This window comes from Fistularia commersonii, chromosome 19, assembly GCF_037954325.1.
Source record: "Fistularia commersonii isolate RoL2024-O1a breed Wild chromosome 19, RoL_Fcom_v1.0, whole genome shotgun sequence".
Classification (NCBI taxonomy): Eukaryota; Metazoa; Chordata; class Actinopteri; order Syngnathiformes; family Fistulariidae; genus Fistularia; species Fistularia commersonii.
This window is the reverse complement of record NC_141302.1, coordinates 14,495,001-14,518,453: the sequence shown is the minus strand read 5'-3', so window position 1 is coordinate 14,518,453 and position 23,453 is coordinate 14,495,001. Positions and strand designations below refer to the sequence as shown.

Here is a 23,453-nt window from a genome sequence, read left to right as displayed (position 1 = left end):
ATCCGGAAGCCTACGCAGCATATCTTAACATTTGGTTTACTTTTAGGAAACAAATGAGATGAAGCCTGTGTCAGTGTTATTTTAGGTCTGGCCAAGTTCTTCATACTCTAAAACGAAATGCAAAAATTCCCCCCCAACTTTACCTTCTTTATAAACGATTTTGAATTAAATAAGAACATCTTTAAAACTTATGGAAAAATACAAAAAAAACAAAAAATATACAATTTAATGACTGATATTTCCATAGATCCACTATTTGTACTTTATATGTTCAATTAAAAAAAATGAAATAAAAGCATAGCTTAATGACAAAGTTAAGGTGTTCCTATATAACAATACTTGACATGAACACAATGAAACTGAGTGAAATGAATGAATGAAACAATTAAAACTTTACTATCCTCATCACTATTACAAGTATTACTTATATATTTTCTTATTTAAAAGGCATGTGAATGATGTGTGTTTTATTTTATGGCAGTGTGAGCTTCAGTTGGTCATTTCTTTCATCCTTTTGACCTTTGCTTGTGACATCACCCTGTGTGTGTGTGTGTGTGTGTGTGTGTGTGTGTGTTTGTGTGTGTGCGTGTGTTTGGAGACACCTTACACAGTAACGTTCTTCATAATAAAACCATGGCTCAGCAACATGGTGTTTTCAGGCGTTCACATTGAGCCAATTCTGTGAAGCGGTGTGAACTTTTACTGAGATACTTGAGAATTGATGCTTAAAACAATTACATTTCATTTATCCTTGTGACCTTTGTTTGTGAGTTATCGGCCTTAAATCATAACACTTTGCATGTAGAGCAGGTCCGAACCAAACTCGTCAGACTTATCAACCAATTGAGGGCAGTCCAATTCCAGACCTGCCGAATGTATGACGAAGGAATGTAAAACACAGCTGCTCTGTTATCCTCCCATGCCTTCTTTAAACAGACAAGAAGGGAAGGGGGAGCGGGCTAGATGGTCAGTCATCGCTCTTTTTTCTTTTTAACTTTTGATCATTTTTACATTAGATATCACCCTGAACTAGCATTTTTACTCCAAAATTAAGGAAGAATATTTTGCACTGCTATTCTGTACTGTCAAAGAGAAAACAATATGCTGCTAATGTACCATATACTGTACTATTACGGGATTACTTACTGAACTTTTGCACTAAACTACAAAAAACTCTGCTACCCAAATTCAAATTACACATATTTATACACTTCAGTCTTCCTGCTGTAAAATGTCTGTCCACTTTCACCTTACCAGGAGTTTGTATCTTTATGCACTTTATACCTTATAAATTCTTGTTTACTGTTTAATGTAACAGTGCACTTTACTATGTAATTTGCATTCTATTATCATTATTCTGTTAATTTCATGTCACAGTGGGATTGTGAGAAATGTCTTATCGATTCTTCTGTATGTCTAGTCCATGCAGAGAAATTGACACTGAAGCTGACTTTGAGTTTGAATTGCATTAACAGCGGTTTATAGTGAGCATTTTGTTGGCAAATGAAACTGGGAGCCCCTACAAGTATTGCTGACTTTATATTGATCTTGGGATGAAGAGTTTGAATTGCTAGGCATAAAAAGGCGTCCCTCAATGACTTCGATAGTTAGGCATTTAATAAGACCTTATCATTAATGCTGGAAATCAAAGGGATGCATTTTGATGTACTTTCAACATACGAACACAGTTAGCTTTCGGTTCAGGAAACCAAAATTGCAATGGAGCTTGCAAAGCAGGCAGGCAGAATTTAAAGAAACTCGTCAATAATAGCTAGATTTTATGTCATTCTGTGTTTAATTCAAGGGATATATGAAATATTTATGTATATTTATATGTATATTTACAGTATATATTTACAGTATTTATGATATATATACCTATATATGACAAGCGCTGTGTCTTGGCTGCAAATCCCAGAGTGGCGGGTTTACACTGCCATTTAATAAGGAAAAGGCACCTCTAAGTCACAGTTTTTTTTTTTTGTTTTGCAGTCACATTTCCAAACCAGTTAATGCACTGGTTGCAACTCTGGTCATATGTCAACATGTCCCACCGACCATGGAACTCGGTGTAATACATCGCCTTACGCCTACAGATCCTGAGCAGATCTGTTTGAGGGATAAATTCTCCAGAGTTGTTTAATGTAGTCTCTCGTGGAATCAGTAATTACTCTTCTGTTTGCTTTCAAATGTCAGAATTTCTCCCCTCTTGAGGGTGTATGCCATCACTGCAGTGTAAGGAGTTGGTGGAAATACATCTATGAAAGTGTTTCCTTGACAGCTGCGTATTAATCAGCGAGAGTAAACATTTGATGGAAAAAATATTTGCATTACGCATCCTGTGATTCTAGAATCCTTAGGAAACTCCTACTGAGTCAGATGTGTCAATCAAGACGGGAGAGACGCTGTCGTTGTTCTTGGCCCTGATAAAGGGTTGCAGGTGAAGATTCACGTTGCGATGTGCTACATTTTCATTAAATAGGCCTTCAGATTTGTGATTATGCCATTAAGTCCATTGTTGTGACAGCTGTATCAGCCAAACATTGCTTTACGTCTTTTTGCCACTAGGTGTCATACTTTGTCCAGCAGATAAACTGCAGCGCTGTACATCTGATCGTAGGGTAGGGGAACCCAAAGAGCAGAACAACTGTAGGTAGGTTTTGCAGTTACTAGTAGTTGACAATAGAAGTAAACTGTTTCTTGGTGCTTTGGGAAAGCGGAGGAACCAGGAACCCCAGACTTTTCGCTTGTAGAACCATTTTAGCTCCTACTCCAAGGCAAGGTCCTTTAACAGTTCCATAAGAACTCGTGTTACGTAGGTTATTGGTGGAACTTATAAGTTATGGCCATTACCAGATGATTCGTCCAGACTGCAGACTTTCTAAAAACGATGGTGGTCACTGGTCAGATGCTTTCTCGAGACAAAATGGACAGAAGCGGCGAGAAACCTCTTCTGGCCCGCTGACTTCATTCATGCAGAATATGAACGCTGTGACGGCGTCCACCTCCATGTTGTCCATATCTTCTTCCTCTTCTTGTTCGTCTTTCTCTTCTTCAGTGATTTGTTTTTCAGCGTGGTGCTTAAGGTGCACGTCCCAGGTCCCTTCCATGGTTCCTTTTTGCATGTGGGAAGGCAAAACTGAAACGGCTCCCTTGGAGGAGGCTACTTTCTGGAGCCAAATTGACGCTAGACACTTCTTCGAACTCCTCTGTCCGAAAGTGGCTCTTGTCTTTTTTTTTTCCATTCCACTGCTCTGTTTGGATTTGTCTGTGAGTCATAAACATCAAGATAGCATTATACTGTGTTCCAATGGCCCCCCCGGCTCAGAGCACTTTATTACTTGTGTGCTGCAACTGTTGTTTTCACTGCAGAACAACACCATTGTATGGGTTGTACTGCCCATATATCACTACCTCCTGTTTGAGCTTTAGCATCGCTGCGGCCCTCTTAGACTCCACATTGAGTCCTCGTTACACTCCCAGAACTCCCTGTGCAAAAAACCATGTCTCTTTTAGTTGCAGGTCTGTTACACTGGCTGCAAAGGAACACTACAAAATGAAAAGGGTCTTGTTTGTCACCCTCCACATGACAACAGGTGGGGTGCAATGACACTGAATCAGCCATGAAGCTCCAAGGAGCAGAGGGGTACTGAGAGCACACCTGACAAATTTTAAAACCTTTTATGGTGAGGTTAGTAATTATATCTTAGCATGTCACCGGGACAGGTCACAGCGCAACTTGAATACTAACGGGATTCTGTACATCCTTGATGAAGGTGGCACTGACACTCAGTTGTGAAATATGCCCCGGTTGGATTTGTGTTTTCCTGATGTGCTTAGGTCCAGTAATTCTGTAAATGGATGCGGGTCCTCGTTGTTTGGTAATTAATGGAGCATGTACCAGTATGTCTCAGGTTAGCACTTCTGCATCCCAGCTTTGAAAACATTACACATTTTCAAAATGAAGGATGCGTGACAGCACAAATAACTCAGTAAAACGATTTTCCGATGGGCTGCGAGTTGTTTTGAATTCTGCACTTTGTCTGTACAAGATATTAATCTGGGTGCTTTTTAATTGCCAGGACAGTTCAATGTCCCTCATTGTTCTTCCTCTTCCTCTTTTGCTCTTCCTCTCTGACCCTGGACTCACTTGTTTGCATCCTGCTAGCACTGGACAAACACTGGAATTAATATCCTTAATGTTCCCATACTTAAAGGCTTATAATAGGGAAATTTATGTATAACAATCATTCGCTGTGTTGTCTGAACCTGCACTAAATGTTTGTGGTTTAAAATGTTCGCCACCGATTTTTTTTTATTCAACTTAATCGATTGCATTTTTATGCTGATGACACAGTTATTTACTGCTGTGGGTCAACTCTCACTTGGGGAATTGAATTCCTGCAGAAAGCCTTTGTGGCTGTCTAGGACACATGACTCCATCCGAAACTTGCTCTTAAGACTGAGCTTATGTTGTCTTCAAATTCTAGGAAATGGCCAGAAGTGACACCCTCTGTATTCATTCTTGGGGGAAATACCATAGTGGTGGTTCACGTGCACAGATTAGATACTGAAATGTCTAGATTAACGACTGACTGGAAAATTTTTGTGGAAACTGATGCTAAAAGAAGTTGTTTTTCTTTTCTCCGGGACTTCTCTTTCCGTGTTAAATGTTGTAGATCTACTGTACGTGACGTACGTGTTGTGGCTGTATCTGCCGGACGTCTTCAAAAGGCTGACAATGATCATCATGCCTCTCTGAGGTTCACCACTGTTTAAGTGTCAGTACACTGTGAATTAATCTGGATGGGAGGGCCGCCCAAAGGATCCCTCATGGTATTCTTTGTTTTATTAGGTGATGCTGGGATAACTGGCTACCTCCATTTGTGCCTTCATTGTAAGTAGACGTGCTGTTCCTTTCACAAGATCACGTGTTGCTCTCTTCTACATGTGCCTAAACTGAACTGGGTAAAAGGGTTGCTATCCATTCCACACCTTTTGCACAGAACATGCTGCACCAAGACAGGAATCCAAGTGAGTTCATTTCATTGTGCATTTTTCTCACTTGTTTCTTTTATCCTGCTTGTAAAATTAGGCAAAAATAAATGAACGATTGTGACACTTGACATGTAAATGATTCATTTTTCTTATTCACACCATGAGGTGCCTTTAAAAAGGGCAACTAATCAAAAGTAACTTAAGCTATCCCTCTCCTGCACAACAACCCTCTTGGGGTACTGTGGTCACCATTTCACTCATACATGTTTCCCTTCAATGCGCTCAAGCCACCTTATACTACATGACAGTGCCAAAAACATAATGATTTGCTTGATTGTAAGTAAAGTAAAAAAAAAGATTGATAGGCTGAAATGATCCAGTGCATTCGGAAACTTATGGAAGGTTGAATGATTATCAGACTTCAAGGTGTTGCTCCTCATGTATAAAAAAAGTCAGTGACGCAGTGATGTGGACCATCTTAACTATCTGACAAGGTGAAGTCATACATGCATGGACGTGTACTGAGCTCCCAGGGTTCTAGCCTTCTGTGGGTCTCTAAGTTCCAAAAGAAATTCTCTTTTCTTGGGCCAATGCTGTAGAACGGTCTGAATCAGGCAGGCCTGCTCTGTTGATTCTTTAAAGCAAAGCCGAAGACCTACTTGTACGCGAGTCCTGAGTGTTTTTGTGTGTTTTGGGTTGCAGGTTGGTTCAGTGGGAGGCCCTTCCGCCTCATATTAAGAAGGTTTCTGGTTGGATCCAGACATGAGGTGTGGAGTCTCCATGTTCTCCCAGTGTCTGTGTTGAAGTTCCTCTGGGTTCTCTGGTTTCCTACATCATTCCAAAAAACATGCAGCGGGTTTATCGGAAGCCTCTAGCCCCATCCCATCCCTCATCTCTGGATAGGCGGATTAAATTAATGAATGAGTGATTTTTATTTCATTTGCATCCAATTTGCATCTCCTCTCACCATGATCCAAAGTGTTCAATAAATTCATTATTATTATTATCTTCATGTCCTCAGGGACAGAATTGGAGCATTTTTTTTGGATGATGGATGTGAAGCAGCACCTCTCAGCGAAGGGTACTTCAGGTACATGAGAAGAACAACACTGTTGAACCGGTCAAGTGCGAATCTGATTTCCCCGCGGTATGTCCTGAAGAAGCTAATGCTGGTTAATTTGATATGGAGGAGCGTAAAGTGCGAGTGAAAGTGTAATGTTCCATTGGACAGCACAGGGTTAGACCTTGGCAATTTGTTTGTTAGCTCACATCCAGAAGACGTGATAAAACCCCTGGACATAATCATGGCTCTTTTCCTGAGTTCTGATGGTTTTTATCCTGCAGGAAATAGCAATCAAATGTTCACATGTGACTTCTCTGTGCCTCCACTGCTCCTGGGTTGTGACACCAAACAGTACACATTGTCAAAAAGTGCTGACCTCAGTCCCTTGCAGAATACAAGGATTTTATTGAAGAAACACTTGCATTCTCTGAACCTCCATTGATATCTTTCATGAAACTGGGTGAATGCTCCTTCTCAATGTTCAGAGATTTTGAATAAGATTCTCAGTGACATCATGACATGTTTCTTCACCATGATTTTGTGTGCGGTGACACTCCATGGAACGTATCCAAATGTATCTGTATTCGTTTGAAACTGGATGCTTCTTTTTCTGTCTGACCTCTACAGCTTTGACACCTTGGACCAACAAACGCCACAAAGCAAAACTACTCTTGGTGTGTAACTCTCAAAGCACAAGCCCATTTGTAGAGGTTTTAGAGGAAGTTGCAACTAAGTTGGGCTTGACTAACTCACTTGACTATGGAAAGAAGTGACTTCTTAAGAGATGGAGGAATTTTGGCTTCATAAATTAGGATCCCCAAGACGGCAGAGTGATCTTCATGAGGGAATAATGAGACTCAGAGCTCTTCCGACGTGTCGGATGCTGTGATATGCTTCATTAATGCAATATCTAGTCCAGTTACTTCCTGGAATGTATGACAATTTATCTTAATAACCTGTCTCAAGAAAAAAAAAACCCCGGGGCCTGAGGGAGCAAGTCAAAGAGAAATACATGACACTTTTTTCACGACATGGGTCAGATATAGGAAGCGTTCATCTCCCATCCCGAAACGAGCTCATCACATCAATAGTTAAGGTGTCCTCCAAAACTTTGGTGCTGCCAAAGGAGGTTAACAAAAAAGCCCAAGTCTGTTTGTGCACCAGAATATGTCCGACGTTTTCTCCGATGAGAAGAATTCGAGGGGCTGGAAACTGCTTTTGAAGGATTAAAATGGGATACCACTGGCAGCAGCCAAAATGGACACGAAGGAGATGGACAAGAACTTCACTGGAGGGCTGGGACCCAGACACTAGGAGCTGGTACACCCCTGGACTCTGGATGGGAACCCCACCTGTCAGTGTCGGGTACAATGAGTCTGCATATGGACTTGGGGAAAAAAGTCATCCAAATATTTGCATATTGTGAGTCATCAGCAAACAACTTTATCTTTAGCCTAGTGGCTGATGCATGCATGACACTCTGCATTGAATGAAACAAATAGGAACAGGAACCCAGAACAGACATGTACAATTGGATTAGAAATGCTGATATATCTGATGTGAAAGTATTATCTTTGCATTTGGAAAGAAAGAGAAAGCTTCTTGACATTAGTCTCTGTGAAGGAACTGTAGAAGATTACACTGTTCTTAGAACCTTTTCAGGAACTAGGCTGTGTTTTCATGCATTTTGTTCAGCAAAGGAACCAGGTAACTTCAGTTCCATTTTAGCTCCTATTCAGGGTCAGAGCCTTTTTAATGTTCCATAGGAACATAACGTAGGTGGTTGTGAGCGGTAGAACTCATAAGCCATGTCCATTACCACCGCTTTTGAAAACCGAAGTGCTCACTTGCCAGCTCCTGGACAGAAGCAGCACGAAATGGAGCAACTCAGAGGTCCAAGGCTCTTCTGGTCTGCTACATCACAGAGGGGCTTTCAGGGCTCGCAGTGGAACATGTACATCTTGGCTAAAATAAATATTGACTTAACTAATGGCTAACAGACAAGAGAAAAACGCTCCAACCCATCTGATAGTCTTTGGTTGTTATTCCATGAATGCTGTGGAAGCTTTTTCATTTGTGGTTTGTTTTTTGAGTGTGGAGCTTCAGGTGCACGTCACATGAGTTTCAATTACTGGCGGTGGGAATGCAAAACTGAAATGTTCCCCTGGAGTAGACTAGTTCCTGAGACAGAAATGGAAATTGGAGGTTGATCTGTACCAGTAATTCCAGTTTACAAACATCTATCCACGTAATGGTTACAAAGAAGATTTTTGCAAATAGCATAGAGAATGTCTGGAAAAGAGACAAAGATGTTTGCTCTTGATCGGCTCATAGCAGTAGCAGATATTAAGCGTGGGATTACAGAAGTTGATAGAATCAAGAAGTGTGTGGAAGAATTAAAAGAAGGAATTGCAGGAGAAAAATGTCGGATGAAGATCCATATAAATAACTTCAGAAGACGTGGAATAAGAGAAATTGAAGAACTATTTGTTTTTTAAACTGCTGCCAACAAATGTCTCCCACCGGCGTGCCAACTCCCCCCCCCCCCAAAAAAAACAACCAAATACAAAATCTCTCCCGTAAATGGAGTCAGTTATAAATGCAAACACGGAGAGGAAGGATTAGCATGAAACTTGGAGATCCTCCAGATGACTGATGACAAGCTGCAACGCAAAGACAGATTCAATCGCCGATATCGACTGCGAGGGTTTGCTGAAACAGCAAGCCAGATGGAAAAAAATGGTGATGAGTTTCTATGGATGCCTGCCTTGAACCCAAAAGAGGTCTTATGATGATTTTAAGAGACCGGTTCCAGAAGAGGGCTCAACAAATTGCAAAGCAGTGTAGTCTTAGAAGTCTTTGTCTACTGGTCCTTAGGTCGGCACATTAGTGGTGAGATGAGGACGCTTTGACAGTTGAGCGCAAGACAAGGTGTTCCTCCAGTGTTCTTCTACTGGAATTAGTCTACAATGATGACCCTGACATGTGTTTGAAGTATGTAGTAGTTCCTTAAATGTGGGTTATGTTTCTAGGAATGAGTTCATCAGACGGACGACAGGTGCTAGATGTTCCAGAGATAAAGTCACACTGAGATGGTTTGGACATGGACAGAGGAGGGATGGTGAAGATCTGGGTAGAAGGATGCTGATGTTGGAGTTGCCAGGCAGGATATCTGGGGGAAGACCAGAGCGGATGTTTATGGATGGAGGGAACAAAAGACATGGAGTTAGCCGGTGTGAAAGAAGTGGATGCAGAGGAGGTTATATGGAGGCTGTGGTGACTGCTGAAGGGGCATTCAAGGGGAAAGGAAGATGCGGATTATATACGCAGTGGACCATTTACCAAATGATCACACATTTCTCTGAATTGTCCAGGCAAGTGAATTGTTGAACGTATCAGTATGTGGCCTTGTGATTGGCTCGTGACCGGTCCAGGGTGAACCCGGCATTTTGCACAATAGGGTCTGGCCTTCCTGAGTGCAGGATAAGTGGTATACATCATGAGTGAATGGATGAATGATTGAATGAATCACTGTCTTATTATTTCAGGCAAATCCTGACGTGTTCTTGTCTCATAACGTTGGATACTCAAACAATGCAGGCAGACCTGCAGTTGTTCAAATGCGAGAGGACCGCAGACTCCTTTGGTAACACGCTTGAAACAGACCATTTGTGAGAGTTAATTTTTTGTATACTATTAAAAAACTCTGACATGTATGTTGGGCGGGTGTCTGAGGGACCCATATTACCTTCAACAGACAACGATCTGACTCAAGACACACATCCAGCAGACTGGCTATGAATGTTTTTAATGTTTCCCAGATCAGAATCACAGCATACAGTGTATAGTAACTTCTAAAGTAAACAGAAATATCATCACCTCATTTATTTATATAGTTATACTTCACCTTTTTTTTCAATAACCTTTTTTTTTAAAAAACTCCATTATAACTTTTTTTTTTTCTTCATCTCAACGCTTGGGTTTCTGAATTCACCAAAGAATGTAAAAACCAGACAACAGGTGCAACGGGTAATGGAGGCTGAGCTGAAGGTTTATTGTGTGTAGATGGTAAAACGGTCTCCACTTGTGTAGCGCTTTCAGCACCTTGCGGTTTCAAAGTGCTTTCACCCATTCACAAACCCATGTTGGCAGCGCTGCCAGGCTAGTGCAAGCTAACCAGACCATGGGGACCAACTGGAGCGGTTCAGTGTCTGGTCTCAGGACACTTTGGTACGCAGGTGCGGGAGAGGGGGGGGATCGAACCGCCGACCATATGATTGCCGGTCAACAAAGTGAGCCACAGTCGCCCAATCAACAAAACAGTATCGGTGTGTAGGAGGAAACAGGGATTGATGGTTGCCGGCGGGGCCACAACCGCCCCTGGTTGCTCGGATGCTAATCAGACCGGGAAAGAAAAAGGATCCCCAAATATCCCAAGTTATTTGAAGAATTCTTCTTTAGAATAAGAATTAAGTCAATGCAGAGTCTTGTCGGCAATGTGAGTACCGCTGCAAGTACACGCAGCCCGAGAGTCTCATATCTGGGAAGAATTTGTGGACGGCCTAAAACGTGACATACCTTCAAGAGCCACGACGCGGGAAACATTTTGAGGAAGGAAAAAAGCATGACCAGCTGTGTGGTCGTGTTTGCTGAATGTGAGGCATCTCGCGGTATCAAAAGCCCTAATGTCTGTCCCCTGTGTGACCGAGTGGCTACATGTAAACACTGCTACATGCGGAGCGAGCCAACGCGCAATCGACTGTTCTCGCCGTGCCCCAGTTTCCAGAGTCCTGGCGACAAATCGCTGGCTAGTTCCAACCACCGCCGTTACATTATTGGTTGGCAAAAAAAAGGCAAAGCCGGCTGGTGCGCTCTGAAACGTGTCCACTGATGGGTTTTTTTGTTTTGAAATCACATCAAGAAAACCATCCACATAGAAGAACAAATTTTTTTTTTTTTTTTGTGACGTAACGTTTATTTGAAAGTAGCTAATTCCAAACACAAGATGAAGTACTGCTACAGGTTAGGAGGTTGGATGCTACAGGAGTCATGAGTCAACGCGGGACCTAACAAGGAAGTACAAAATGACACCAAGAGCGTTAACGGACGAGGCGTCAACCTCAAGCTAGAGCCCATTTCTTTGCACCTGTTGTCTTTTGTGTCACAAAATAAGCATTTCATTCATTCACTCAAAACAAACAAAAAAAGAAAAGAAAAACAAACAAGAAACTTAATATTTACAAATATTTTGTTTGTTTGACTCTTACACTTAAAAATGTACAGTTCTGATCCTCCTCCAGGTTTTGTGTGTCTGCATGTGTCCTGATGCCCAGTTTGGCGTTTTTTCTCCTTACACCTGGCGTCCTCACCTCGGGCAGACCGCTGCCGACCTTTCGTGATGATGCCCTCCAGTGGTATCTTATAAAATAGACGAGGAAAAAACAAACAAACAAACAAACAAACAAACAAACAAACAAACAAACAAAAAAGAATAGACAGGACAGGTTCTCGAGGTTGTTCCAGTTTACCTCGCGGCGACTTCTAAATCCACAGGAGTACAAAAAGGTGTTTGCGCTGATCTGATCAGACAGTTTCTCTGTGAAAACAGATAATAAAAGCACACTCCTGGTGAACTCCCGGACGGCCGTGCCTTCCGACGTCCTCGTCTTTGCTTGTGAGCAGCTCCAACTCCGTCTCCTTCCCATCTTATTCCTACAGTTAAGGCTGTGAGTCTTTGCCAGCGTCCCATCCATCCTACACAGAATCAATCCGCCCGTCGTACATCAGCTGTTCTGGGTTGTACATTGTGCACGTTTCCATACAAAAAAATCTCCCACGGTGAAAGCAGTTTGCTTCCAGCTATCCAAAACCCAAACCCCCCCCACCCCACCCCTGACCGCCTCCGCCGTCGCCACTGCCCCTCCTGGCTGGTAATAAAATAGAAAACAAACAGGCTAACACTAGCGCACAAGCAACAACAGCACCAGTGGACTAACTTCTCCCGTCACTAGGTGTAAGCTACCTTGTGTCCCCGCGGGCTCCAAGAACAGCACATCGATTCAGTTCACATACTAATAGGGGCTGCGGACCTGCGTGTTGTCATTTGAAAGAGAAGAGGCAGGACCACAAAGAAGTTTCTATTACCCTGTTGAGGGGACCCTGGTGAATCCCCTTCTCACCTTCCGCCAAGATATGCCCTCCATGTGCTTGGGATTTAATTTACAACTAACAAGCTTGTGAAAAGTCACTGTCACGGTCGACTTTGCCTTGAACGTGAGGACGATTAGCGGTGCTGAACTGAGGTCTGAAATAGCGCCGGGGGGGTGGGGGATCGATTCGTTTTTGCGTTCATGGCTGATTTCGGTGTGGCTGGGGGTCGGTACCGGGGCGGGGGCCAGGGGGTAACATGGGCGAGTTTGGGCAAGTAGCTGCTGGAGGGTGGTCATTTCAGATGATATGGTTTTTACCGAGAAGGTGATTTCACAGCACACCTATGCCCATGTACAGCAGTTCTGATCGCACTCTTTCTCTCTCTCTCTCCCTCTCTCACACACACACACACACACCCACACCCACACACACACACACACACACACACACACACACACACAGAGTTCCACATCAATCCTAATAATCAGAATATGCATGTGCTGGAAATAGGGGTGCTGACAGTATTTGGGAAAGTGTATGCAAAAAGAGCAGAAGCCTTCTGTTCCCTCCTTCGTCCGGCGCCTTCAACAAGATAGAAAAATAATTCTGAGCTCCAACGGCAAATCCCGAAACTCACGTTTGCTAAAAAACTATCATCTCCGCGTAGAGGGAAAGAAAAAAGAAGCTACTGTCGAAGGATGGGCTTGCCGCCGGTTGCATCAGCGGGCTGGAGAAATCCCCCTTAATAACGTCGCAAGGGAAAGAGCAGAATGACATCCACAGGCGTTGCTTTGTCTGTGAGATCTTTGTTTCTTCGTGGCGATTATTACTGTTATTATTGTCTTGTTTTGGGAATCGAGAGTCGTGGGAGGGTCACGGGTTTGTCGGGCGTCCCCGGCAGGAACAAGAGCCGACACGCGGGCAGGTTCGGGGAAACGTGCATCGACGTGGACAGTGTCCTTTCCCCCCCGTCGTTGTCTTTAAAAATAATTCATGCATAGATCCCCGCTGAAAAAAAACCCTTTTATATACTTTCTCCTTTGTACACATTTATATATAATCATATAGAATATCATTTCTCTATATCTATATTTTCAGCCAAAAAATATCCACAAAACAACAATTAAACAAATGCTTTAAAAAACAAAATAAAAAGAGATGAATAAAACACAATCGAGGGCCAGTTTGGCACTTTGTCATGAGCACACACAGCATCTGTTAGTTGACAGTAAATAGGAACAAACTAAAATTCTCTCTTGGTGAGTGTCCTCCTGGATGAGAAAGCAATCACGAGTATACAATTGGCACCAAGAATGCTGGTCAGATGGCGGTACGGTGTCACATATCCACATTTTCCATGGCTGTGCGCTCGCTATGCATGGACCCCGGCGTCCCCTCCGGTGGCTCAGTAATTTAGAAACCGAGGAGGAGCAAAAGGAGTACCGCGGGGATTGGGTGACAAAAGCAAGTATAAGATGCCGATGTAGAAAAGAGAATGATGCGCAGATGAAACGAGCAGGAGGGAAAAAGAGATGACTCCAAAGGAAACACAAAGAAGGGAAAACTGTGAATGAGCGTTCGTCCCGTCGGCCAAATGGCAGCGGGGGGCTTTGGATCTGGAAACAGACCTTCTTTGAAAACAGTAGTTTTGAACGATCAACTCCCCGCCACCCCAGAAACGGGTCATCTGCTGCCCTGCAGTTAAGTGGCTTCTCCACGCACCGCCCGTGGAGAGGAGCTGCGAGAGTCTGACAGCACATGACGGAGGAGGCAGAGTTGTTTTTGAGAAACGAGACGGTGACAGAGCAACAGAGGGCCTACATCCAGAGGCCCTCGTTCCCCATCGTTGGCAGAGCCAGGTTTCCTGGTCCATAGGTGGCGCTGTTTCGGCCAAGTCCCTACTATACCCTTGTGGTGGAGTGGGGGTGTGGCAGGGTGTTGTTGTGGCCGGTGGTGGGGAAAGTGTTAAAGGCGTGGAGAGGTTGCATGCTGGTGATGGTGCTGGGGATCATGGTGATGGTGTTAGGCGTCATCAGAGGTACGTCGTCCGGGGCACGGCGCAGCGCCAGAGTATAGTCGGGTGGGCAGGCGGGTCGCAGGATGTCATGGGGCCGCAGGGGCTCCATGTCGTGGTGAGCGTCATGCTCCGAGTGCTTCATCTGCAGAGACATGATCTCCTCCTCCTGGCTGTGAGCCAGGTCATTCGCAGGGCCACCTCGCTGGGGAGACAGCCGGTGGCGCCGCATCTCGTGCCTCTTGTCACGCTTGTAGTAAAGGGCAGCGAAAGCCAGGATGTTGAGGAAGAGGAGCGACGCTCCGACCGCGACCGTCACACTCAGCTCGGTGGAATAGTCGCGAGTGTCTCCGGGGAACAGGGTCTGATGAGGGCGCTCCGAACCCTCCGGTTCGGGGTCTGAAGGGAAGGTAGGATAGGGGTGACGTGTGGTGCGAGGGCCTGGCGTCCTGGGCCAGGGTCTGTGGGTACCAGGGCCAGAGCCCGGCGGTGAGCGGGTGGTGGTCTGGAAGAGGCCGTCGTGTAAACTATGGAGATGGGGCACTAGTTCCAACCAAAAGGCCACCTTGTTGGCCCTGTAGTTGTCTCTGACACGAGGTTTCAAGCCGATGTGGAGATACTGCTTGTCCTTGGAGTTAAACTTGGTCCAGATTACTTCTTCGAAGCGGTTGGGCTTTGTGTGAATGAATTTAGTGTCCTGAGGCACGGGTAGGTTAGGGTCCCTGGAAGGAAGACAGAGAGGTGATCTCAGTCACAGGAATGGAAGTAGAGTGAAAGGCTAAAAGCACCAGAAGACTTCTATTTGTTTGGGATTGCCATAACTAACCAACTTCCCCCAACCCTACTCTGTATCCTCTTCCCTTACACCAAAGTAACTTTCTGCCCTCTTTTACTGCATCTGTCCACCTCCTCTCTGGTCTCTGGTTCCATACTCTTAAGCCTTCTACTGAGATCTTCACAATGTACCTCCTTTGTACATGTCCAAACCATCTCAATCTGGCCTCTTTGACTTTTTCCCCATTGGACACTTCAAAACTGCTGCCTCAAACGTATGCTAAAAGTACAGTTTTATGAAAGGAACATACAAAGAATGTATTGCTTACAAGATGACTTTCTCCCGTTTCACAAAGCACCCCTGGTAGTCCTTCAAAAGGTCAATGGGCCTGCAAGGGGGGGTTAAGAAATCAAGTCCTACCCAGTTTTGGCAAAGTTGGTCCAGTAGGTCATCACCACAGCACTCAGCATGACGTCGTTCTTGGAGAAGTTGCAAGGGAACAGATCGGTGGCACCGATCATGGGCATCCCAAACACGTATGGTATCTCGTCTCCGTGAGCAGCATCTGCCCACTCTGGCCGTGTGTCCGTCTGACAGTGGTGGTAGAAGGTGTAGAAATAAACCGGCGACTGGAACTCGGCGTGGAGTTTGGCTGTGGCCACGGCTGGTGCCACCCACTGGTGGTCTGTGAACAGGGCGAGCAAGGTCTTCCTCCGCATGTCGCCGTTGTCCCGGTCAGCCCAGTCCGTGTACATGAATTTGATGGTCTCCCTCAGGATGTCTTTCCCTGGAGAAAGACGGCACCAAGATTGAGATGTGAGAAAAAAAAGTTATTGGAATGGGCGGAGTCAGTGGTTGTCCAAGGACTCCAAAATGACTTGTATGCTTTGCAGAGAGGGCGGTGAAAACAAACAAGCGAAGCTGAATGAGCAGCAGACGCTGAAGTGTGAGCATGACTTTGTTATCCCAATGTGTCGGCACAGTGTACCCGCTGTGAGGCGTTCGCAGTCTGAGCCGTTTGAAACAACGACCACCACGACGGGGAAGCGGTTGACTCGCGGGTGACGAGAGACGGTGTCGGTCCCCGTGGAGCATCCAAAGGCCAAAGCGGAGACTCACTATGGTGAAAGATAATCTCCTCGCCCGGCGCTCTCTGCAGCTCTCTGCGTCGCATGATTCACTTCACATTTGATCTCGTTGTCATTCCTGCATCGCGCCGTGTTTAATGGAAGCGAGACAGGAGGTAATGATAGTCGCTGTCTCTGTTTAATAAAATGGTAGTGACACTATCTTTTTTTACACTTAACAGAATGGGCAGAACGGTGGAGCAGTGTTTAGCACTTCTGCTTCACAGCACGAGGGTCCCTGGTTAGATTCCCACAGGGGGGGGCCTTTCTGTGTGGTATCTCCATGTTCTCTGTGTGTCTGCGTTGGGTTCCCCCAGGTTCTCTGGGTTCCTCCCACGGTCCAAATGCATGCAGGAGTTTCACTGGAGACATTAAATTGTCCAGATTGTGAATGACAGGTTGTTTGGTCGCATGCCTCTATATACCACTTGAATGACTGAGTGAATGGTTGTATGTCTCTATATGTGGCCATGTGAATGTGTGAGTGAAAGTCTCTATGTGATGAATGAATGAGTGAATTGATGTAGGTCCCTATATGAGGCTCTGTGAATGATAGAGTGAATGGTCGTTCTCTACATGAAGTTTGAGCGAGTAAATGCTGCATGCCTCTATCTGACATGTGAATGAGAGGGTGAATGGTTGTATACTTCTATATGACATGTGAGTGAGTGACTGTCTCTATGTGACGTGTGAATGAGTGACTGTATGCTTGCGAATGGTTGTATGTATCGACTCGTGAAGGGGCGAGTAATGGTTGTCCTTATATATCACGTGAGTGAGAGCGTGAATGGTTGTATGTCTCTATATGTGGCCATGTGAATGAGTGCGTGAACGTCTTTATGTGATGTATGAATGAGTGATTGTGTGGCTGTATGGTCTCTATACGAGGCTCTGTGAATGAGAGTAAATGGTCTTATATCTCTATATGACATTTGAATGAGCAAGTGAATGTTGCATGTCTCTATCTGACTTGTGAATGAGAGGGAGAATGGCCGTATGTATCAACTCACGAAGGCGTGGTTGTATGTATATATGGTATGAAAATGTCCTTATATGATGTGTGAATTAAAGAATCAATTGCTGTATGTCCTTATATGGCAGGTGAGTGAGAGGGTGAATGGCTGTATGCCTCCATATGATGTGTGAATGAGTGAATGAACCGTCTTATGTCTATGACGTAAATGAGAGGGTGAATTGTTGTATGTATTTATATGACTTGTGAAATGGCGAGTAATGGTTGCATCTTATGTTCTCATATGACATGTGAGTGGGAGGGTAAATGGTTGTATGTCTATATCTGTGTCCATGTGAATGAGTGAGTGATTGTCTCTAAATGACGTGTGAATGAGTGAATGAATGGTTGCATGTTTCTACATGATGTGTGAATGACCGAGTGAATGTTGTATACCTCTACCTGACATGTGAATGACAGGTTGAAAGGTCTTATGTATTTATATCACCTGTGATGGGGTGAGTAATCATATGTCCTTATATGATATGTGAATGAGAGGGTGAATGGTTGTATGTGGCCCTGTGATTGGTCCAGGGCGAACCCCGTCTCTCACCCAATAACGGCTGGGATAGGCTCCGGCCCACCCCCTCCCCGCAACTACGAGTGCAAGTAAGCAGTGTCGATAATGAATTAATGTAAACAGCCGCCCTGCAGAAGCGTTCAACCAAAGGTGACAGTAATCCTTTCATCTCCTGTGTGAGAACCACCTGGAAGAGATGAGATTGTAGCAGTCTCACCCTCGGGGTATCCGTAGAGGTTGTCAACAAAGTTCGAGATGGTGTAATCGAACGCTGCGGCCGAGATGCCGTCGCTGTCCTCACTGTCGTCCACGAACTTCAGCCCCTCGCCCTGATTCACCCCGATCAGGATGTCGTAGTTCAGGAACTCCCCCTGGTGGTCGACGAGTAGAAAAGCACGCTCAAGGTCAGACATTCAGTCCGACATCTCCTCCACACACACTCCTGCTGCTCACACCTCAAAGAGGATTTTTTTCCCTTTGAAATAAGGACCTCGACAACTTCATCAGAAATCAATCTATTTCCCTAGTTTTTAATAAACCCCAGACACTTCCATGCAGAAAGAATCATCTCTCATCTCCTTTTGCTAAAAAGCCACAATAAATAAAACCAACTTGTACAACTTGTGTAAGAAACACAACACTCATTTCCTTATAGATGGATGGATGGATGGATGAATGGATAGGTGGGTAGGTGAGTGATGGGATGGAAGATAGATAGATAGATAGATAGATAGATAGATAGATAGATAGATAGATAGATAGATACATACATACATACATACATACATACATACATAGATACATAGATAGATAGATAGATGCCTCTAAAGCAGGCATATCCAAAGTCCATAGACAGAGTGATTTTGGTAAAAACTTTAGATTTGTGTTCTGTGTTAAGACATGAAAAGTATGCCATTTGCAAGAATAAATGTCATCAAATAGTTCATTTGCATTTAATGTTATTTGTTCAAAACATGTCAGGCTGAATGGCCGGCCCTCACACATTTTCACCTTACCAAGTATGGCCCTCTTTGCAAAAAGTTTGGACACTCCTGCTCTAAAACGAGCGATCCCTTCTCATGCTGCGTTGCTGCATTGTCGGACAACCAACCGGCATTTGGTGACGCCTTAGTCGTGCGGTTGCCGAGCAACAAGATTACAATCAACGCCTTTGGGATTTTAATATGAATCTGTTCCAGAAATGTTTCCTTTCACGCCGTTGGTTGCTTCTCCGCCATATGTTCTTTCCCTCTTTGCTCTCGACCGTGATGTGCTAGCGGTGTCTGCGGACCGCCATCTGAAGCGGAACCCTTGCGAGGTCGCGACCGCTTGTGTTACATATTTTTAAATATTTGCGTTTTCCTCCCTGCTCAGATGTAAAATGCATGTGCGAAGGTGCCAAAGAGCAAATGTTTCTGCATTATGCCGGAGGACTTCCCTCAGGAATATTCTCCACGTGCTCCTTTCGAATAAAAACAAGCCCTTTGGGCTCCTTACGCAGGGTTCCTCACCTGCTGCATCAGGATCTCCGGGTCGTCGGGCACCACGTCTCCGTCCACCACCGGGCCAAAGGCGATGTGGTACCGCGCCGGCTGGATGTCCTGGTCCACCAGCTCCCTGAAGTTCTTGCGCCGCAGGCAGTCCACCAGGTCGGCCGTTTCTGTGTAGGTGCAGCCCACCTTTCGGGCCAGGATCTTGGTGTACTTGAGGGGCTGGTAGTTGACGGACCAGCTGGAGATGGCAGTTCCACTCTGAGCGATTGCCCTGTGGAACAGACCTGAAGGGACAGACGGAGAAGATGCTGAATTAAAGTACAGACTGTAACACAAGTAAAATAATCTTCTTCTCTGGGCTGCTCCCTTCATGAGGCCAAAGCCAATCATCTGCCTTATTCTCTGGTCCTCCCCGTCCTGCCTGACAGTTCCAACCTCAGCATCCTTCTACCCAGATCTTCACCATCCCTCAACCCATCTAAGTTTGACTTTATCTCCAGAACATCTAACCCACGCTGCCCTTCTGATCCTTTCCATCCTCCTCACTCCCATAGAGGAATCCCCGCATCTTCATCTCCGCCTTTTGTGAGGCCTCTCTGCCCGCTTCCAACGACTTGGAGGTGGGCTAACGGGACCGCACATTCTCACAATTTCACCCAAAAATAACCTTCTGCCTGTAACCTCCTCTGTCCGATCGCTCCTCCTGCGGCGGCTCGCTCGTCCGAAAACGTCGGAGGAGGCCATTTTCCCCTCCGTTTCTACTCCCGGTTGTCTTCCCCGCCAAGCCGCTGGATGCACTCGAGTGGCTTATTAAGGGCCTGGCTGCATCACTCGCTCCTCTGCTCACGCCGCTTTTTCTTCTCCCGGGCTAGAGATTGGTCAGTTAATTATTAAGCAGAGCTGCAGGACCCCCCCCCCCCCCCCCCCCCCAGCTCCCGCTCCCTCATCTCTCCTTTTCCCTGGGAAATCAATTATATATTAAAAGGCAGCTTGGAAACTTTTACACCTACAGACAGGAGACAGGAACGGAAGAATCGGGTATTTTTTTTCCCCTCAAAGTCATTTTCTCACACCTGTTCCCTTCTGTTTTTGCTTTTTCCGCCACCCTGAAACCCCGCGTGACATGCCAGACGCCATCTCCTCCCCCTGCATTTCCGCCCATTCGTTGAATCCATTGATCCGGTGTGCTGGCCGCGGTGGCCTGCCGGCATGATTCACCATCTCTCGAGAGCATGACACTTACCTGGGAGGAGAGGAGAGGCGGGACAGACAGACGACGTCTAGATGTTGATGGAGACGATGGTGGTGACGATGGGGTGATGACAGTGAAGCGCAGGCATTAGAGCGGACAGAGGTTTGGCGGACAGCAGCGGGGGGGAGGGGAGGGCAAAGGGTTAACACGGACGCGCCCAGCCTTTGGGGGTTCCTTTGCAGCTAAAGAGGGTCTGCCTGGAAAATCAATGATAACACTGCAGTGACTGATTTCTGCTCGTCGGGTTAGAAATAGATGCTTTGCCTGTTAAAATCACCCTGCAAGCGGTTTTCAGTCCTGCGTTTAGTAAAAAAAAAAAAAAGGAAGAGCCTGACTGATGTTTTGTTGCATATATAAGTTAAAGCCACATTCAATATTATAGATAGACATCTAAATATGATTTGGACTTTTAGAAAAAAATAACCAGTTCTAAAAACAATGGAATTCATATTTTAATCACCCTCTAAGTTGCAACATGGAACGTTTTCTCAAGTTCCATGGGGGCAGATTACAGACGCACAGCGATGCTTGCTGGAGGGAAATTTGAAAATAAGAAACCTTACAGATGGAAGTGTCAACAAACATGCTAAACTTTGCACATTAAGCTGAAAGAGTTTGAGAATCTCCAACGCACCCCACCTGCTGTTAGCACCTCGACGCTTAACTTGGAGCAGGCAAGCTGGTCGGTAATGTTAGCTTTGTACGAACAACGCAGGACACTAATTTTGACTTTGGACAAGCATGCATGTTGGTAATATTAGCCTTGTAACAACTTACAGGATGCTAATGTTCATTTTGTACCACCATGCAGGTTGGTAATGTAGTTTAATATGAGTATGCAGGATGCTAATATTATCTTTAACTGAGCACGCAGGTTGATGATATTAGGTTTGCACGAGCATGCACGTCAGTAATAATGTTAACTTTGTATAAGTCCACAGGTTGGTGGCGTTAGCTTTGTACAAGCGGGCAAGATGCTAATGTTACCTTTGTACGAGCATGCAGGTTGGTAACGGTTGTTTTGTAGGAACATGCAGGATGCTAATGTTAACTTTAAAGTAGCATGCAGGTTGGTAACGTTAGCTTTGTATAAACACATGGGCCATTAATGTTAACATTGTATGAGTAAGCTGATTGGTACTATTAGCTTTGTACAGCAGGCATGTCGGTAATATTAGCTTTGTAGAAGCACGCAGGTTGGTAATATTAGTACATCTGTACCATAAGCTTTGTGTGAGCATGCAGGACACTAATGTTAACTTTATAACAAGCACACTGGTCACTAATCTTAGCTTTGTTTGAGCACCTCGGTTGGAAATCTTAGCTTTCTATGTGCATGTTGGTTGGTGATCTTATCTTTGGACAACTGTGCTGGTAGGTAAGATTAAATTTTAATAACAGGTGGGTCAGGAACATTAGCTTCATATGAGCATGCAGGTTGCCAATGTTAGCTTTTTATTAGCATGCAGTCATAACATTAGCTTTGAACGAACAGGGAAATAAGCAAGATTCTGAAGTTAAAGCGGATGTATATTTACTTATATTTATCCATTCATCAGACAATTATAAAAGTGTGATTAATGTGCGGTTAATATCGCCAAATTGGGGTCAGATTATTCATTTGAAAAATCAAAATTCACCCCAGCAACAGTCTTTTGCTAATTGTCCACGCCAAGGAGCCAGCCAATGAGGGGACTGGGTGTGCCTGGGTTAGGATCAATGGGTGAATGGGACATTAGTAGTAACTGTATGGGGTCTCAGAAATGAAGACACACACACACACACACACACACACATCCGCGGTGACATTTGTTTCTACGACGGAGTGAAAATCAAGGGATGTATCAAGACACCTGCAGATATGGAAACACACAACATCTCCCCAACATCTCCCCGAATACATACACACACACAAAACACACAGCGACGGTTGTGTGAATTTGCTCCTTTTAATCTCTCGCTTTCTTTTCAACCAACATTTCTTTATGCGTGTGTGTGCGTGTGTGTGTGTGTGTTTGCGAGGCAAAGGATGAAGAGATGAGAGACTCCTTGAGCGGCCCTGTGATGGGAGGATGACGGCTTCAAGAGAGGTGTGATCAGAGATGGTGGACGCATGACTGTGGGTTCGCGGCGTTAGCGGCGTTAGCGGCGTTAGCACCAAGCCCACGGGATGTATTGTTGGTAATGGGGAGCGCTGGGGGGTCGGACAGATGTGGGTTTGCACTGGAGTGAAGACGCAATTAGAAGTGACGGCGTCAACTAATTTGGCATAACGTCACACATCCTTAGACACCGAAGTCGTCAGTTCAAAGGAGAAGCTATGAGCAGCACGGCCTCTCTGATCTTCAAGAGCCGCTGACTTGTTTGAATGGGGACCTCCGAGGCTCAATAGCAGGTCCTTTCCCGAATCTGACAGACGAATGTCAAAGGCTGCAGGAGGTATTGGGAGGTCGCTGGGACATAAAGCCTGTCTTGAACATCGAAGTGTCCCTGCAGGTGATCCTCAAAGTTGTAAGAATTTGACGTGTACTTTGTACCTAACACAGATGTCATGACTGAACTGCAGGAACTTTTTGCAGTCCGTTTCTCTGTGCAATCGGACCTTCAGCTCCTAGAACCACCTTAGCTCCCGCTCCAAAGCAGGGTCTCTTTACGGTTTCATGGGAGCTCATAAGTGTTTGGTGATTGTCTAACTCATAAGCCACGCCCATGAGCAGATGCTTCTTGCATTGGCCATTTTTCTTGGGTGAAATGGAGAGAAGCTGCAAGAGTCAGAGCAACAAAGAGGTCCAGGCTCTTCTGGCCTGTAGATGGTTTTCCAGGGCTTGTGGAGGAACATTAACATTTTGGACCGAACTGAGTGCAGACTTAGCAAACAACTAACAGTTCATGGTTCATGGTTATTATTCCATGATCGTTGTGGCAGCTTCCACCTCCACATTGCCTTCTTCATCGTCTTCTGTGGTTTGGTTTCCAGTGTGGCGCTTAAGTAAAAATGCAACACTAAAAGGTTCCCCTGGGGGAGGCTACTTTCTGGAAACCAAATTTG

General features: G+C 45.0%; 1 protein-coding gene across 2 annotated transcripts in view; it reads right to left on the bottom strand.

Annotated features, from left to right (window-relative positions):
• Window positions 1–12,400: 12,400 nt before the first annotated feature.
• nlgn2a (neuroligin 2a) overlaps window positions 12,401–23,453 on the bottom strand; it is a 188,007-nt gene continuing 176,954 nt past the window's right edge. For both annotated transcript variants that reach the window (XM_086166273.1, XM_086166272.1), the window contains 4 exons: window positions 19,171–19,436; window positions 17,877–18,030; window positions 15,421–15,787; window positions 12,401–14,947 (listed from right to left, as the gene is read on the bottom strand). In XM_086166273.1, the coding sequence (XP_086022399.1) occupies window positions 14,113–14,947; window positions 15,421–15,787; window positions 17,877–18,030; window positions 19,171–19,436 (1,622 nt within the window). In that variant the 3' untranslated portion in view covers window positions 12,401–14,112. The remainder of the gene's footprint in view (window positions 14,948–15,420; window positions 15,788–17,876; window positions 18,031–19,170; window positions 19,437–23,453) is intronic.